General features: G+C 38.4%; 1 protein-coding gene across 3 annotated transcripts; it reads left to right on the forward strand.

The window, feature by feature from the left end:
- Positions 1–30: 30 nt before the first annotated feature.
- LOC137958821 (ATP-dependent DNA helicase Q-like 4A) lies at positions 31–16541 on the forward strand. Of its 3 annotated transcripts, XM_068805976.1 has the most exons (27): positions 31–274; positions 727–794; positions 925–1098; positions 1195–1252; positions 7724–8110; positions 8198–8371; positions 8466–8596; positions 9606–9984; positions 10076–10207; positions 10601–10687; positions 10998–11125; positions 12068–12188; positions 12316–12467; positions 12538–12673; positions 12883–13006; positions 13243–13313; positions 13405–13473; positions 13581–13709; positions 13790–13948; positions 14045–14125; positions 14343–14504; positions 14589–14644; positions 14737–14863; positions 14955–15049; positions 15497–15574; positions 15775–15998; positions 16074–16541. In XM_068805976.1, the coding sequence occupies exons 2-27, from the start codon at positions 772–774 to the stop codon at positions 16082–16084; spliced, it is 3468 nt and encodes a 1155-aa protein (XP_068662077.1). In that variant the 5' UTR covers positions 31–274; positions 727–771; the 3' UTR covers positions 16085–16541. The 3 variants fall into 3 exon arrangements, with proteins under 3 accessions (XP_068662077.1, XP_068662075.1, XP_068662076.1); XM_068805974.1 differs by having other exon boundaries at positions 15775–16541; XM_068805975.1 differs by lacking the exon at positions 31–274 and having other exon boundaries at positions 432–794; positions 15775–16541.
- Positions 16542–16931: the final 390 nt, after the last annotated feature.

A 16931-nucleotide genomic window follows, 5' to 3' on the forward strand; every position in this document is an offset into this window, starting at 1 on the left:
ACCACAGCTTCCGCTACCGGAGTGCCTTCTTTGGCCAAGCCACTGGGCTAAACGGGTTGCTAGTTGATGGATTTCGCTGCCTCATTTCGCGGGTTACGCAAGACCGCGAGGTTGTGATTTTCATCCCGCGCGAATTTGAAGAATTTCGACTCCGCTCACCATTTAAATAATCCCCGAGTTCGCGCCTGGCCATCCTTCATTATCCCTTATCAGAACGAACTCTAATCGGTTTCCTTCCAAATGCATTTACCGGTCAAAATCAAACGTCTATCAGGTTCTCTTCCGCTGCCAATCTCATTCAAATCAAGTTGTTCGAAAGTCGAAAGTGCATGCAAATATTTCTTGCCTGTTTATAGGGTACCGCATTTTTTAGTTTAGTTGCTACTTTTTTCCCTTCTTCCTATCCCTGTCCTGAAAATTTTGGATTTTGATTGTATTTTCCACGCGCGGCAGGTGTTGGATCTCCCATGACTGATTTGTCTTTTTTTTTTTTTTTTAACGATTTTTGTATTCAGCTCGATCTGTGAAGTATTCGCCCTTTAATCACTGGGGCTTTGACATTCATAGGCTCTTGCATACTAGTTCCTCGATCGTTATGTATTTTAAAGAATCATTACTTTCCCTAATTTATTGTCATATTTCCATCACATTTTTTCACAGGTGGTGTTTGAAGCTTTTCGTTTTAATCATGTTTTTGTTTGTTCGGAGAAAACTTCCTTGTTTCAGGTTAAGATAGGCATCCACGAAGTGAACGTCTCAATATGTTGCTAGATGACTACGAGAGAAGTTGCTCCGTAAGAATAACGTTTGCACCACTTTTACTTATCTTGGACCATATAATGCTGCATTTTATTTTTCTTTAGTTCCTCTTTTCCACTTCTTTCTCAATTATGTACTCATGTGGTATTGAACTTGTGTGTACAGCAAAAATAGTTTCACCGAGAAGATTAAATGCAAGGACAATTTACCCAAAGTCAACTGGTCTGCTCATGCCGATGCACTTGAGAACTTCTCTTCTCAAGATAAGTTTCTGAGCTCAAATTTCCTCTTCTCTTTGTCAACCCAAAAACCGTCTGCTGAAGGATCGGTGAATGCAAGGTGATATGTGGTTTACGTTGATAAGAACACGATGTCTACTAATGACATGCATCGAGGTAATACTTAATCAGCACTCTCTGATATTGTTTATATCAGGTCAATGGCTTCCATAGTTCCAAGTGCTCACAGGATGCAGAGTCCAGTGATGGAGAAGGTATTTTTGAAACTCATATAAATAAGAATCTACTTAAGAAGTTTCTGTTTTTTTATACTATTATGATACTGCTTGTTGGTAATTGAGTCCCTGATGTTGGAGTTTGCAGATGTTCCTTTTAAGTTTGTATTTCATCAAAACATTTTTCTAGAACTAAAAACAAAGTAGATTGGGCATGGGGACGTAAAAAAGGGGATCCTATCAACTTGTTCTGACCTAGGATAATAAGCTCATTAGCTTGGTCTTACTTCATCGTCAGGAAACAAAAGGAGATTTTCATCTCTAAGCTCAGATCAAGCATAACTTGCTTCTTTTTAGGTGTGAAGCAGTGCTAAACCAACAAGCATTAGCTCTTCCTCAAAGGAGGTGATCCTATTGCACCTTCCAATATGGCTACTTTGGAACAACTTCACTCTAGTCACTAGCCTTGCCTTATGCATTTCCCTCCTTGAGGTTAAGGTAATGACTTTGGGCACGGCTAACTCCCATATGTGATGGGCAATGTGTACAAGGCCCGAGAACGAATTCATCGATGTATGGCTGATTGATGATTACTAGCGATTTTGGCTTTATGCATGCGAGCTGCAGCTTGCAATCAGAACTGAGGATGGATTTTCAGAGTTAGCTCACCCTCACAAGATTGCAACCCCTTGTCCAGGCCATTGTAGCACATGTCTTGCCCATGGCATAAGGGGCATGATGACTTAATGTCATCTTCACCTTCCTAGGCTTATCATCGGCAGTCTGTTGAGGGTTCCAAACTCAATGGCGGCAACTAAACACGAAGGTTGCTGAGCTTATTTGAAATCTCGTTTAGACAAAAAATCAGTTGGGAGAAATCCTTTGTATCTGGTTACAATATTGAGCTAGGCCTTCTCAACTCTATGGCCTGTTATCTTGGTTGCTGCATTGAATCATCATCTGGAACTTATTTGGGGCTTCCTCTGACCCACGTCTTCCCTCTAAGGGTTCCTGGCACCCTGTCATTGAGCGTTTGGAAGGGAGACTTGCCACCTGGCGGGGAAAATTTCTTTCTAAAGCAGGCAAGTGAACTCTCATCAAATCATGTTTGGAAGGAATCCCTAACTATTATTTGTCTATGTTCCATTGCCCAACATCAATCAAAAACAGAATTGAGCTCCTTAAGAGACGTTTCCTATGGGGAGGTCTAAACGGTGAAAAAAAAATATCATCTGGTTAAATGGGAGGAGGTTTGCAAGCCAAAAGTATTAGGTGGATTGGGAATCTGAGACACATCCATAACAAACTCTGCTTTGTTGCGTAAATGGATTTGGAAATTTAATATGAATCATCATTTGATTTGGAGAGCTTTTGTTAGTGAGAAGGTAAATCTCCCCTCTGGCTGGTGGACAGAAGGAGGGCGAATTCGCTCTCTCTCACTCGCCTGGAGAAAAATAGCTCTGCTCCTCCTCAAATTCAAATTGGCTACAAAATGTTACATAGGAAATGAAAATACTTCAAAGTTCTGGAATGATTGGTGGGTTGGCCAATCACCCCTCAGAAATAGCTTTCCGGAAGTCTTTGGCTTCTCAAGTAACTCAAAGATCACTATCTCGGATAGCTAGTCAAAAAATGGGGATTGGAATCTAAACCTTAGAAGACATCTCACTGATACTGAAGCCCTCCTTGCATCCCAACTCCTTCTCACTCTCCCACCCAGACAGCCAAATCCCTCCAATGATACTCTGATCTGGACTCCTTGTTCAAAGGGAACTTTCTCCACATCTTCTGCCAATACGTACTTAAATAATATTTCAGCCCACCCAAAGCACCTTGCTGCATATGCCTGGGATTTGCTCGCCCCCCCACGTGCTAAACTTTTCATTTGGTCTGCCTATAGAAACAAAATTTTAACCTCTGATGCTTTAATTCGTCGGGGCACCTCTATCTTGGACCCCCACTGCCCCTTTTGTACAAATACCCCAGAAACAACATCACATGTCCTCCTCTCATGTCAGTTTGCCTATCAAGTCTGGACATCCCTTTTAAACAAAATTGGTCTTCAATTTTGTGCCTCAGGAAATATTGCTGACACTATCCTTTCCCTAGTCAGTACAAATCTCCCAAAACTAGGAAAAATGATCGTGTCTTGGTGTATTGGCCATATCATTTGGGCTCTTTGGAAAGAGCGAAACAGAAGGAAATTCAAACTCAAATTTTGTCCTATTGAGATTTTGACTGAGCAAATATCTAGTCAAGTCTTTGTTTAGCTCTTAAACAAAAAATAATTCAAAAAATTCAATGACTCCAACTTTAGAGGAAACTGGCAATCTATTGCTGGGATGTCCCTGTCCTCTCGGCCCCCTACTATGGCTACATGGACCCCCCTTCCACTTGGGTACACAAAACTCAACTTTGATGGCAGTGCTCTAGGCTATCCAGGTCCTGCAAGATTCGGTGGTGTTATCCACAATGGAAATAGCGATCTCCTCTTCTCATATGCAGGTCCCCTTAGCAACTCAGATTCTACTACTGCAGAACTCTCTGGCCTTCTGCACGGGCTCAAGGTCTTCACTAGCCATCTCTCTGGCCCCATTTTTATTAAAGGCGATTCAAAAGTAATCATCAATTGGTGTGCTAACCATGGTCACCCCCATGGCGTCATTGGGATATGTTCAATGAAATTTGTAATTTACTTTATGGTTTAAATTGTATTTGAAACCACATTCCACGCTCTGCTAATCACTTAGCAGACTCTCAGGCTAAGGCGGGTATGTCTCTCCAACACTTTGTTGTAGAGTCGGGCGCCCAAAGCTAGGTTTGTATCCCCCCCCCTGTTTATCAATATACACAGTTTCATTAAAAAAAAAAAAAAACATGAGGGTTGCTCTTATTACGGGACTTAACCTAACACCTTGGGCATGAGCTGACGACAACCATGCATCGAAGGCAGCCCTCTCTTTCAAGAGGATTTGTGGCATGTCAAGCCTTGGTAAGGTTCTTTGATTTGCATTGAATTAAACCACATGCTCCACCGCTTGTGTGGGCCCCTGTCAATTCCTTTGAATTTCATTTTTACGAACTGCGTTAGCTACAACACTACACGGGTCAATAGGCACAACGCCTAATATCCATCGTTTTTAGCTAGGATTATGGAGTATCTTACCCCATTCGCTCCCCTAGCTTTTATCTCTTAGCATCAGTATCGACCCAACAAAGTGCTTTTGCCGTTGGCATTCTTTTCGATCTCTACATATTTCACCACTCCATCGGAAATTCCTTCTGCCCCTACCTTACTTCAGCTAGGTAGTTTCCATTGCTTGGCCAAGGTTGAGCCTTGGGATTTGTCGATGGACTTGAAAAACCATCTACAAATGCTTTACACCTAATCATTCCGGATAACACTTGCATCCTTTGTCTTACCGCGATTGCTAGCATAGATCTAATCGAGTCTTATCCGAAATGATTGGGCGTAAAGTGTTTGTAGGTGGTTTTTCAAGTCTGTTGTCAAACCCAAGGCTCAACCCTGGGCAGGCAATGGAAACTAACAAGTTGAAGTACGGTAAGGGTTGAAGGAATTTCCGGTGGAGCGGTGAAATGTGTAGAGATTGGAAAGAATACCAACAATGAAAGCACTTTGATGGGTCGATACTGACATTGAGAGACGAAAGCCAAGGTAGCGAATGGGATTAGATATCCCAATAGTCCTAGTCGTAAACGATGGATATTAGGCGTTGTGCGTATCGACCCTTATGGTACTTTAGCTAATGCGTTAAGTATCCCGCTTGGGGAGTACGTTGGCAAGAATGAAACTCAAAGGAATTGATGGGGGTCCGCACAAGCAAAGAACATTACTAGGGCTTGATGTGCCGCGAATCCTCTTGAAAGTGAGGGGTGCCTTTGGGAACATGAACACAGGTGGTGCATGGTTGTCGTCAGCTCGTGCCTAAGGTGTTGGGTTAAGTCCTGCAACAAGTGCAACTCTTGCGTTTGGTTGCCACCATTGGGTTTGAAACCTTGAACAAATTGCTTGTGATAAGCCGAAAGAAGGTGAGGGTGATGTCAAGTCATCATGCCCCTTATGCCCTAGGTGACACATGTGTTACAATGGTTGGGACAAATGGTTGTGATCCTGCGAGGGTAAGCTAACTCCAAAAACCCATACTCAATTTGGGTTGAGGTCTATCCTAAATGAGTAGCCAAATGAGGGGGACCCGCTTTCTCCCAGAATGTCATGGTTGCTAATTATGGACCTCTCCTAGGTGCTAGAATTTCCTTTTCCGACAGGCCCTTACTGATTCGGAGGCTATACTTGCCTCTTAGCTTTTATTGGTCCTGGAAGATATTGACATTCAGCCCACTACTCTGGATAAGCTTATCTAGGCGCCCAATCCCAATGAAATTTTCCCTATCTCCTCTGCCTATTTGTTCATCACCGGCAGACTTGAACCCTGACTTCCTCACATCAGTTCTATCGCCTGGAAGACTTTGGCTCCTCCAAAGATTCAATTCTTCTTGTGGAGTGCCCTCCATGGTAGGATATTCAAGGCAAACATTCTTAGAAGAAGAGGGTCAGTGCCACTTCTCATGGCAAATCTGGACCAGGATCCTTCATCAGATTGGCATCACATTTTGTATGCCTCAACATTTATCGGAAGTCTGTCTGTTCCTCTAGCACCTTCCCATGCCCAATTTGGGTGGTACGATCCCTCCCCCTCCCCCCCTCCCCCCGGAGTTTATAAACTGAATTTTAATGGTACTGTCCGTGGTAACTTGGGTTTGGTGGGGTTATCATGGATGCCTCTGGTAATATTCTTCTCTCATATGTTGACCCGATGAGTGATTTAGATTCTACTACTCCTGGCCTTATACCATGGGCTATCCACCTTCATAGATCATCTTCACAGCTCCCTCATTGCTAAAGAATATTCTAGAGTGATCATACACCGGTGCTCTGCTGTTACTACTACTCCTTGGAGACATTGGCATATTTACCACTGTGTGTCTGACCTTGCTGCCAACCTTACTTGTGCATGGTCTTATGTTCCCTGCTCCGCTAATTCTTTGGCCGACGGGCTTGCTAAACAAGGGACCTCCCCCCCCCCCCCCCCCCCCCCCCCCGTGATGGTTGTTATGGGAGGCCCTCTTGTTTTGTAATCTTTTGTCGGTTAATATATTGTCACTTTTATAAAAAAAAAAAAAAGACTTTTCATGATATTAATCCTTGTGGGATTATTTCCACTAACACTCTCCCTTACATTCATGCTTACCCAAACAAATAATGGGCTTGAGACATTAACAACATAAACAAGGTGCAAACTAACAAATGTGAAGCAATGAGAACCTCATCAACAATGAGAAGATAACCTACTTGTATAAGGACTTGTTGAAAACTGGAGTACAATCATAGACCTACAAGGGTTTTACTCTTTTGGTGGGTGATGCAAGAGTGGATAACATCAATGAAGTCTGTTGAATTTATGGAAAAGAGAAATACTTCATTGACTTGATTATAATTTGAGTACAATGAGCTTCTATCTATAATAAAGGACATAAGTAGAATCTGCTTACCATTAAACTACCCTTGTCCCAATTACACCCAAAGTCTAACACTTAAAGATAAGCCTTAACTTAATTAAACAACTGAACATAAATAGAAGACTAATATAAATAAAACAACTTTTACTGAGACTCTTCAATGAGACTTTTTGCTGTAAAAGTCATGTAAGACTCTTCCGTACTTGATCTTCAACAAAGTCTTTCCTAGAATTAAAACAACTAAGTTGGTCTAGGTGCATCCTGAAATGACTAGCTAATTAGGTCTTTTTCCAACTAATAGCCATAAGACTTTTCTTGATATTAAACCATGTAGAATTATTCCCACTAGCACTCCCCCTCAAGTTTAGGTTTAATCGATAAATAGTGAGTTTGAGACCTGAAGAACACAAATGGCTTCAAACTAACCAAGGCACAAATTAAGTCCAACAAGACGGATGTCTTGCTCCATCCCAAAAGGACTAGCTGAATTAGGAGGCCTTTCTTCCCGATTGATGACTACCTTTTATGGATATTATTCCTTGTGGGATTATTCGCCTAACAGTAATATTGATAATATAGTTCATTGTTTGGGAAGGCTTCCCCTCCTTGTAATCTACTCATTTGAGCTTTCTCTTAATTAAATTCAGTATTATTTAAAAAAATAAATATTGATAATATAGTTGCTAAATTCATTTAGTAGTTTGTTATCAGAAGAAAAAATGAAATTAGAATTTGATGCTCTATCACTTTCTCGCTTTAGAAAGCATGACATGCTCAGTGAAACTGGTAAGCTTTAAAACGTGCCATAATTGCAATTGCTGAGATTTTCTGTATGTGTATTTAATATGTCAGCCATTTTTCTCATTTATACAATGCACTCATTGTCATATTTTGTTTTTGTTTTTGTTTTTGTTTTTGTTTTCGTTTTCTTTTGGAGATTCACTTAATCTTTGGCACTGATTTTTTTGGCAGGCATGGAAAGCACTTTCTAGTTTTTCTCTGATGCAGAAGGAGTATTTAAGGCCTGGGATAACTGCACCAGTAGCTCTGAATGCTACAAACTACAGTTCTTCAAGTAACTTACCTACTTCTAAAGAAGTTGGGAAAGTAATCTGGGCTTCATCTGACCAAACTAAGAAATATGTTGGTGGCCCGATGAATATCCATTTACAAACCAAAAGTTATAAATCACATCTGACTGATCATGAATCTTCACATGATGCAAACACTTCTTTGTATAGTAGCACAGTAGCTCCTTCGAAATTTACTATTGGTACCAAATCTGGGACTCTAAATGCTGGAGGACGATGCCTTGAAGAAGAGTTTGCTGATGCTTTGGATGATGATGAAATATTGAAGGTTAACTCTTGCCCTTCTTTTCGCTTCAATTATACCACTTTCAGTTAAACCCAGCCATTATATGTTTATTTCCTTTATTCTTTCCAGGATATTGATGTGGACCAGATAGTTATGGATCACTACCGAGCAACTGGTACACCTCAATCTTCTGATCAGAAGTCTTCACCTTTCACTCCAGTTGTGAATAATGGTAATATCAAAAGATATGCCGATGATAGCTTGCCTGTGGAACTTTCATTAATGTGCAATCATGGCTTCAAGGTCATTTACTTCCATGTTGAACCTTACTTTGATGTGGGTGGTGGCACTAATCATCTTCAGTAATCATCAAAAACTGATTTTTGAAATTATTCAGGTGGCCCTTTGCCCTGAGGCAATGATTCATTTGCAGGATATGAAAGAGAGATTGATCACTGTGTCAAATGAGCTTCTTGACAATGCTTCCGAACTTAGTGTGGAAAAGTTGCAGAAGCTTCACCAGGAGAGGTTGGTTGCTCTTTCTCTCTCTCCATGTTCCCTTCTTCTTTCTTCTTTTTTTTTTCTTTTTCTTTCTCTGAGTGGTTTGTTAAACAAACTAAAGAATTACATCAGATCTCCCATGATGCTGACAACCATGATTAAAAAAGGAGAGAGTAGAAAAAGGAATGGGTGGGCCATGCATAATGTTTGATTCAACCTACTCTTTGTGAATGATATCAGTGTTTTAAAACCTTGTCAAGCCTGCTGGCTGAACTGGAACCTAGGAGCTTGACTGGGTTAGAAATCCCTGGTTAATTTGGACACAATTTTTGGAAAACCCGACCAGGTCAATTGGTTGGAGTGAGACCTGACTGACCCAACTGGACCAAGGTTTCCAAAACTAAAATGGGCATTTCAGTGGACAACCAATATAGACATGGCGGTTTAATACTATGACCAAACTAAGAAAAGAAGTGATCCCAGCCACCTTGTCAAATTCCAAGCATTTGATATAAAGCCCAAGATAAAAATAGTAAAAGCCAAGGTTTGTTCTTAACATGAATGTGATTCTCTCCATTTTTCTACAGAGGTTTTTATACCTTTACGTTTTTGTCTTATGTAATTTCTAATTACACTTTATGCTTTTAACACTTTTTATATTGAACTTATTCAAAATGTACTTTTTTATTCGTATAACTATGATATATTTTTATGTTTTTTAGTTGAATTGTTTATTTTATTTGTGTTTATTATGATAATGCTAACTTCAAAGTTTTATTTCTAAATATTTAATTAAATAATACATACTTATAACATTGTGACCTGGTGACATAGTAGGTCAACTAATTGAACCTGTTAAACTGGATCCACTGTCTTGACCGGGTTGATCACTGGGTTGAATATTAAAATATTGAGTGACTTAGTTGTTTGTCATTCTACTTTGAATGAGTGAGTTGTATGCATGTCATTATACTGGGAATAAGTTTTTGGAATACATATCAATCCATTCTTATGTGGTGATTGTCTTGATAGCCAGGTTGGAGCTTAATAAGCAGATTCAGCAGCTTGATAAATACCTTCGAAGTCCCACTAGAGATGAAGAAAGGCAGAGATCACATTATATGGCTTCCACACCCACTGCTAACTATTTCCAATCGGATAATCCCTCTGTCAGGACAATTAGGAGAGATCTGCATGAATCTGATGCTCAGAGCTATGTACCTAATAACTTGCTCAGCTCTGAGAAGTGGTTCTCTTCATCAGTATCATTCTCCCCAGTTGATAGATCGGGTACTTCATCATGTCCTGTGGAAAGAGAAATATTTACTCCGAGTTTTGATGAAATAACTTATGTCGAAGGATCTAAAGATAAGAAGTGGAGCAGTAGGGATTTTCCATGGACAAGAGAACTGGAGGTGCTCTACTAACATTGATTGCTTGATGCCATCTTAACAACATGACATTTCTCTTCAACTCTTACTTAAAAAATAGGCATTGTTTTTTCAGGCTAATAACAAAAAGATCTTTGGAAACCATTCCTTTCGTCCAAATCAAAGAGAAATCATCAATGCGACTATGAGTGGGAATGATGTTTTTGTATTGATGCCTACTGGTGGGGGTAAGAGCTTGACATACCAGGTACAACTCGTAATCATTTATTTATTTGTTTCTTTGGACTTCTTTATCAATAAAAATGAAAGATTAGTACTTATTTAATTTAAACATTAAAGAGGGCTCAACAAACTCTGAGCCTATGCAGATTCTCCTCCTATTCTGTAAGAATTGTCTTTATAATAAAATTCTCACCATTTCCCCTATACAAAATCAATGTGATCCTCTCTTCTTTGGTTGGCTGTCCTAAATATCAGTAAATACTCTGGACACGTTATGATTCTTACTTTGATTGGTATTTTAATGTACTTACCTCCAATTGTGGAAACCAGTTTTGATTCTTATAGAAAATTATTATTAATTTACTCTTATACTTCTCTGCAATAACCTACCCTTTTCCTTTTTTTTTTTCTGTCCCAGCTTCCTGCTTATATTTGTCAAGGAATAACTTTGGTGGTTTCCCCTCTTGTCTCGCTTATCCAAGACCAGATTATGCATTTATCTCAGGTACTTTTTGCCCTTAGTGCATATGTATGCATATATAGTGTCCATGTATGCATATAAGTATCCATGAATGCAGGCCTATGGACATGCATACATGTGTCTGTGTATTGATTCAAGAAGCACAATTGACTTTACCTTAAATCGTGAGCACACTTTATTTGCCCTAGAGTCTTAGCATCATTTGAATGGATTCTGAACATCACCAGTTGTACCACCAAAAGAATTAAATTATGTTCATAGTGTCACACTGTCTAGAACTTGTTATTTGATGCTAACTAACACAATTTATCCTTCTGCTTGAATGTTTATGCAGGCTAATATTGCTGCAACTTACTTAAGTGCCAACTTGGAGTGGAGTGAGCAACAGGAGATTTTTAGAGAGCTGACATCAGATGATTGCAGATACAAGTTATTATATGTAACTCCAGAGAAGGTTGCCAAGTGAGTGTTTGTCATTCGATTCAGGACTTTTGGAGCAATCATATTTCATAGCAGTAATTAGTTGTCGGTTTCACAATTTGTTTGGTTTTTGCCATATAAGCCAAAAATTAATTTTCTTTGAGATGGAACAGAGTATTGAGAATTGTCCTAACAATTTCTATGTTCAGCTAATGTTCAGCTGCTATCGTAATTTTATCTCTATTGGCCATTCCAGAAAGAATGAAAAACAAAGTTTTTCTTTTCATTTCCACTTAGGAGCAGTTTTATTGGCCTTTTGATAGATTTCACAATCAAGAAAAGTTAGGAACAGGAAAATTGATCCTTTTGGCACGAGGTCACCAACAAGTCTACTGGAACTTTACCTTTTTATGCTTCTAGGTAATTCTAGCATGCGTGACAGGGTACTAACTGCTTTTCCTAGTTCAGTTTTTCTTATTATAATAAAAATGGTGTCTGATACTATTTATTCCTATTATAAGTTTATAATGAAGTGGGTCAACACTTCTGGTTGTAGCAGTTGTCTACTTCTTTTATATTCTTTAACAATTTCTTTGCTTTTGCTTTCTACTCTTTGTCTCAACATTGTCACTCTCTATTTTCTTCTGATCTCTCCCTAGCCTAAACTAACTTTCAAGGGTGGAAGGTTCTTTAGTTTCTATGTTTGTATGCGTGCCTGAATAATTTATTTATTTTTTGTTTGCAACCGTCAACAAAAATTTTGAGTGGGTGAAAATATCTTTTGGAACCTAGAAAAACTTTCAATCCTGTTGGTGTTCAATATCTTTTTTGCTAAATTTTCTCTTTGTTGCTTGAGGTAAAAGATACTTTTGAATATGTTGACAAAAGATTATTTGTCTAGGAAAATGTATGAAAGAAAATATTAAATTTACTGTTTGGTGCAAAAGATATATATTTGATGATTTGATGTACTTTTGAGTGTAGAAGTGACGTTTTATTGAGAAACCTGGAGAGATTGCATGCACGTCATTCACTTGCTAGGCTTGTAATTGATGAAGCTCACTGTGTAAGCCAATGGGGCCATGATTTTCGCCCAGACTATCAGGTTTGATTTCCAAAACGTTATATCCTGAGTTTTTTGAATATTTTCCAACTTGATGTAACTTGTTTAAATTTTCTTATTAGAAGCACTTCTTTTTTCATGTAGCCGTCTTTATCCTTTGTTCTTTTAGGGCCTTGGAATATTGAAGCAAAAATTCCCAAGTGTTCCAGTTCTGGCGTTAACTGCTACTGCGACAGCAAGTGTAAAGGAAGATGTTGTACGAGCTCTTGGTCTTGTAAATTGCATTGTTTTCCGGCAGAGTTTCAACCGCCAAAATTTATGGTAACTGCTGTAAACAAAGCATTCTTCTGATAAGGATAGAAAAATGGCTTACACCATTCACTCTCTCCAGGTATTCCATAATGCCCAAGACCAAAAGTTGTTTGGAAGATATTGACAAATTTATAAGAGAGAACCATTTTGATGAGTGCGGCATAATTTATTGTCTCTCACGAATGGACTGTGAGAAAGTAGCTGAAAAGTTACAGGTCCATCTTTTCTCTCTCATTCTGTTTCCTTTATTCTTATTAGTTTGTGGCATCAATTTGATGAACAAAACAAAGGGTGGCCACTATTATCTGTGTTTGGTATATTTTGCTTGCTCAAAGCTATGTGGTTAAGAAATTGGATGTTGTTCCTTTTTGCTTTAAACAATAAGATGGTGACAACTTGCAGAAATTTGCTTTCTGTTCTTCAGCAATGTGGTCATAAAGCAGCATTCTATCATGGCAGCATGGACCCCCAGCAGAGGGCGTTTGTGCAGAGGCAGTGGAGCAAAGATGAACTCAATATAATATGTGCTACTGTGGCGTTTGGAATGGGTACTTCATTTTTTAAACTTCTTATTCTTAACATCTAAAGTTAAGCCTTGTTTTATTGTTTTAACTTGGTGATTAAACTTGCAAATCCCATTTGGTGACATGAAATCTAAACCTTGTCTGAAAACAGACCTTTTTCAACTTGTCTGGCATGATTGATTTGGAGAGGCCATCAACTGTATCTGTTTACATAAGTTTGAATAGTTTTAAAATTTATCACTACTGATGCATTTTTCCAGGTATTAATAAGCCCGATGTGAGGTTTGTCATCCATCATTCTCTTCCAAAATCAATTGAAGGTTACCATCAGGTTTAAGTCGATATCTACTTCTGCTAATTTCCTTCGAAACATCCTTTTAATTGGTCAAGCAATTGACTATGTTTCATTCTGAATTGTGTAGGAGTGTGGGCGTGCTGGTAGAGATGGATTGCGTTCATCTTGTGTTTTATATTACAGTTATGGTGATTATGTGAGTTACAACTCAAAGGAGACTTATCCTTATTAAATCATGGCTGTGCTTTTTTGTTGAACTGGCTGTTGGACTACTTTCAGAATTTCTGTCCCTGGTTTGTGCAGATTAGGGTCAAGCATATGCTTACCCAAGGAGTTACAGAACAAAGCCCCTTTGCATCTGGATCAAGGATTGCTACTACAGGGAATTCGGAGAGGGTGTTGCACACAAACATCGAAAATCTCTTGTGCATGGTACTGTTTTTTTTTTAATACATATGTTTTTTAATAGATCTTTATGAATACAAAAATATCTGATGTATGATTCAGTGCAGGTTGGCTACTGTGAAAATGATGTAGATTGCCGTAGGCTCTTACAGCTTGATCATTTTGGTGAAAAGTTTGATCCTGCAAACTGTGGAAAAACCTGTGATAACTGCTGTAAATCATTCAGCACAGTTCAAAAGGATGTCACTGAAATTGCAAAACAACTGGTTTGAAACAAATCTCTGTATATGTTTATGTTTTTATTTTTCTAGACTTAAGCTTTTGATTCCTTGGTTGAGTTTCTTCACTATTTTCTTTTTTAGGTTGAATTAGTGAAATCCACATGGCAGAAACATTCATCAGTACATATCTTGGAAGTCTTCAGGGGCTCCATGAGCCAAAATGTATGTTCTTGGGGTATATCTTCTCGTCTTCTCTCTCTAAAAATATAATATATATATATATATATATATATATATATGTGTATGTATGTATGTATATATAGATATATATGTATGTATGTATGTATATATAGATATATATGTATGTATGTATGTATGTGTGTATGTCGGTACATAAGCACATGTATTGTGTAAACTCATAATACTTTTCAATATGTAGGTTAAGAAATACAAACATGATACTTTGAGCCTTCATGGAGCTGGAAAACATCTAGCGAAGATTGAAGCTTCTCGAATATTGCATCATTTAGTTGTTGAGGATATTCTTGTTGAGGATGTTAAGAAAAGTGACCTTTATGGATCAGTTTCATCAGTATTAAAGGTATGAAAGCTTGCCTTGTTATTCTTTATGATCCTATGAATTGTCTAATGCTTGTGTCCCTTTGTCTGAAATGTTATTCTGCAGTTGAATGAATCTAAAGCAAGTGAACTTTTCTTTGGTCAAAAGAGAATTAGTCTGAGGTGCAATGTCTCACTTTGCTCTTTGAAGATAAAATTAACAAAAGGCCAATATCTGGCGACCTTGCTTATTGTGTGTTGTTACTTTGTTGCAGGTTCCCTGCTACAAAAGCTAAACTTAGCACATCTACAGCAATACCTGCAAAGAATCAACAGATCAATGGAAAGATAAGCCCCCCACCAAATGAAAATTCTGCACAACCTCAATACGAAGTAGACTTGGTAAAGTTTGGGTTCATAATGTTATCTGTTTCTCTTTCTAATAATGTGTTTGTTTAGATTATTCTCTTATTTGCATTTTCAATTGTGTTAGAATTTGTCGGCAAAACTCTATACTGCTCTACGTATGCTGAGAACATTGCTTGTTAAAGAAGCTGGTGAAGGGGTGATGGCATATCACATCTTTGGGTCAGTCTTTCTCTTATACAGAAAAATCAAGGTGCTTTTTATCTCGATCTTAGGTCCTACAGTCTTTAGCTTCTTGAACATGCAAATGCATGTGGTGATCTAGTTCTGTGGTTGGCCAAGAATGCTCTTGCATCGGATGTGGGAATGAGTAAAGTAACCAAATTTCAGTGATCCAATGTACAGATGTCATTATGGAAGGAAAACCATCAGACACTTTATTTTGATAAAGAAACAGATCACCAGTTTTTTTTTAAGACATCTTCAGTCTTATATGACATAAAGATTGTCTAGTGACTAGTTTGTATTTTCTGTGTAAATTAGACGTGCTTGTGGGGCTGTAGGACCTACAAGATTATGAAAATTTATTCTATTTGTATTTCTCTGCTTGATTTTCTATCCTTGACCTAAGTCTAGTTTTATATTGATGTTTGGCTTTCTTTACTTTAGAAATGCAACCTTGCAGCAGATTAGCAAGAAAATTCCCAGAACAAAAGATGAGCTCCTTGAGATCAATGGCATCGGCAAGTAAGATCATTTGCTGCTGTTTCATTTGGACAAATTCATCATGGTTGTTTTGTCATTTTTTGGGCTCGAGCCATCTCCCTTCCGTTTTCTCACCAACTATATATAATTCACTCTTTTCCCCAAATGCATTAGCAGTCTATTGCATATTCATTTTGTTTGAAACGCTGTTCTGTTAGTTCTCATTTTTCTCATAATTTCAGAGCAAAGATAACCAAATATGGAGATCGGGTACTGGAGACCATTGAGTCCACACTAAGGGAGTACTACCTACAGAGTGGTATGAATGACAGCATTAGCAATGAAAATACTGATACTATAAAAAGGAGGAGAAATTCCACTAGCAAAACAGGCTCCAATTTGGAAGAGGATGACTTTATTGACTGTAACAATGGTCTTTTGAAGAAAAGGTCAACGAAGAAAGCAGGCAGGAAAGTTGTCAGTGGGTTTGATAATTCAGAAATGTTGATGGATGATAATCATTTTATAGATGTTGAAACAGGCTTTGAGTAGGTGACTGCCGTGGAGAAGGAGAGACAATCTGATCCAAATTTGAAAACAGAATGGAGGTAGAATCTTGTAGTCAGGGTCTATACCTGGAAACAAGGGTGGGAGCGCTGTTGCTGTTCCAACATTGTGCCTTCACAAAGGAGTAAACGTTTTACTTCGTCATGGTCAGCTCCTTTAGCCTGCCTAATTTTATTGACTAGGCCAAGCCCTCCAGCTAATGAGGTATCTTTCAGTCTCCACTGTGATTGATGCTGTATTATGAAGAATGAGTCACAGTTGTGGGTGCTAGAATAGGAGATATCCTCGGGTTATACTGTGCTAAAATTTGATTGATAACATGTATATTCTCGCTCTAAAGAAATGGAATTCTATTTGATGATTGGGCAATTTCATTTGAGCCCCATTTGACCTGGTGATACTACCAGTGTGTGTTGCTTTTATTTTAATGATTCATCAAGACAACCCCCTCAATTCAATGAATGACTTTCTCGTCCTGTAGTTTCAGAGGATGACAAAATTCTAATGTAAAAAAATGGATCATAAATTTTCTCATGCTGAACTACTTTGCAAGAAAATACAATCCCTCACCCCAAATACAGAGCTGATCATAGAAACAATTTTTTGGTATTCTGCCACTTCCTTTTAGGAAATGGAAGTCTATTCTATATGGAGTTTGCTTGTGTGCTAATTAAACATGCCTCTTTAACACTGATTAAAATACGTGTTAATTGAATATACTATGCTTTGAAAAATGTTATGTGTTAATTGTCATTTATTTAAACTAGTGGAAAACCTGTGTGATGCACTTGGAGAAAATCTAGCTCATCTATGATAGTAACATAGGTTAACT

This window comes from Aristolochia californica, unplaced genomic scaffold (assembly GCF_029961685.1).
Source record: "Aristolochia californica isolate CCGP_79_NKW_82.1479 unplaced genomic scaffold, dmAriCali1.0.hap1 SCAF_3, whole genome shotgun sequence".
NCBI classification, from domain to species: domain Eukaryota; kingdom Viridiplantae; phylum Streptophyta; class Magnoliopsida; order Piperales; family Aristolochiaceae; genus Aristolochia; species Aristolochia californica.

Excerpts from the sequence above, each read along its gene's own strand:
- LOC137958821 (XM_068805974.1), top strand. The coding sequence starts at position 772 with ATGACTACGAGAGAAGTTGCTCC. Across the intron at positions 10,688-10,997 it reads AGATTATGCATTTATCTCAG|GCTAATATTGCTGCAACTTA; the intron begins GTACTTTTTGCC and ends ATGTTTATGCAG. Across the intron at positions 14,126-14,342 it reads GGGGCTCCATGAGCCAAAAT|GTTAAGAAATACAAACATGA; the intron begins GTATGTTCTTGG and ends TTCAATATGTAG.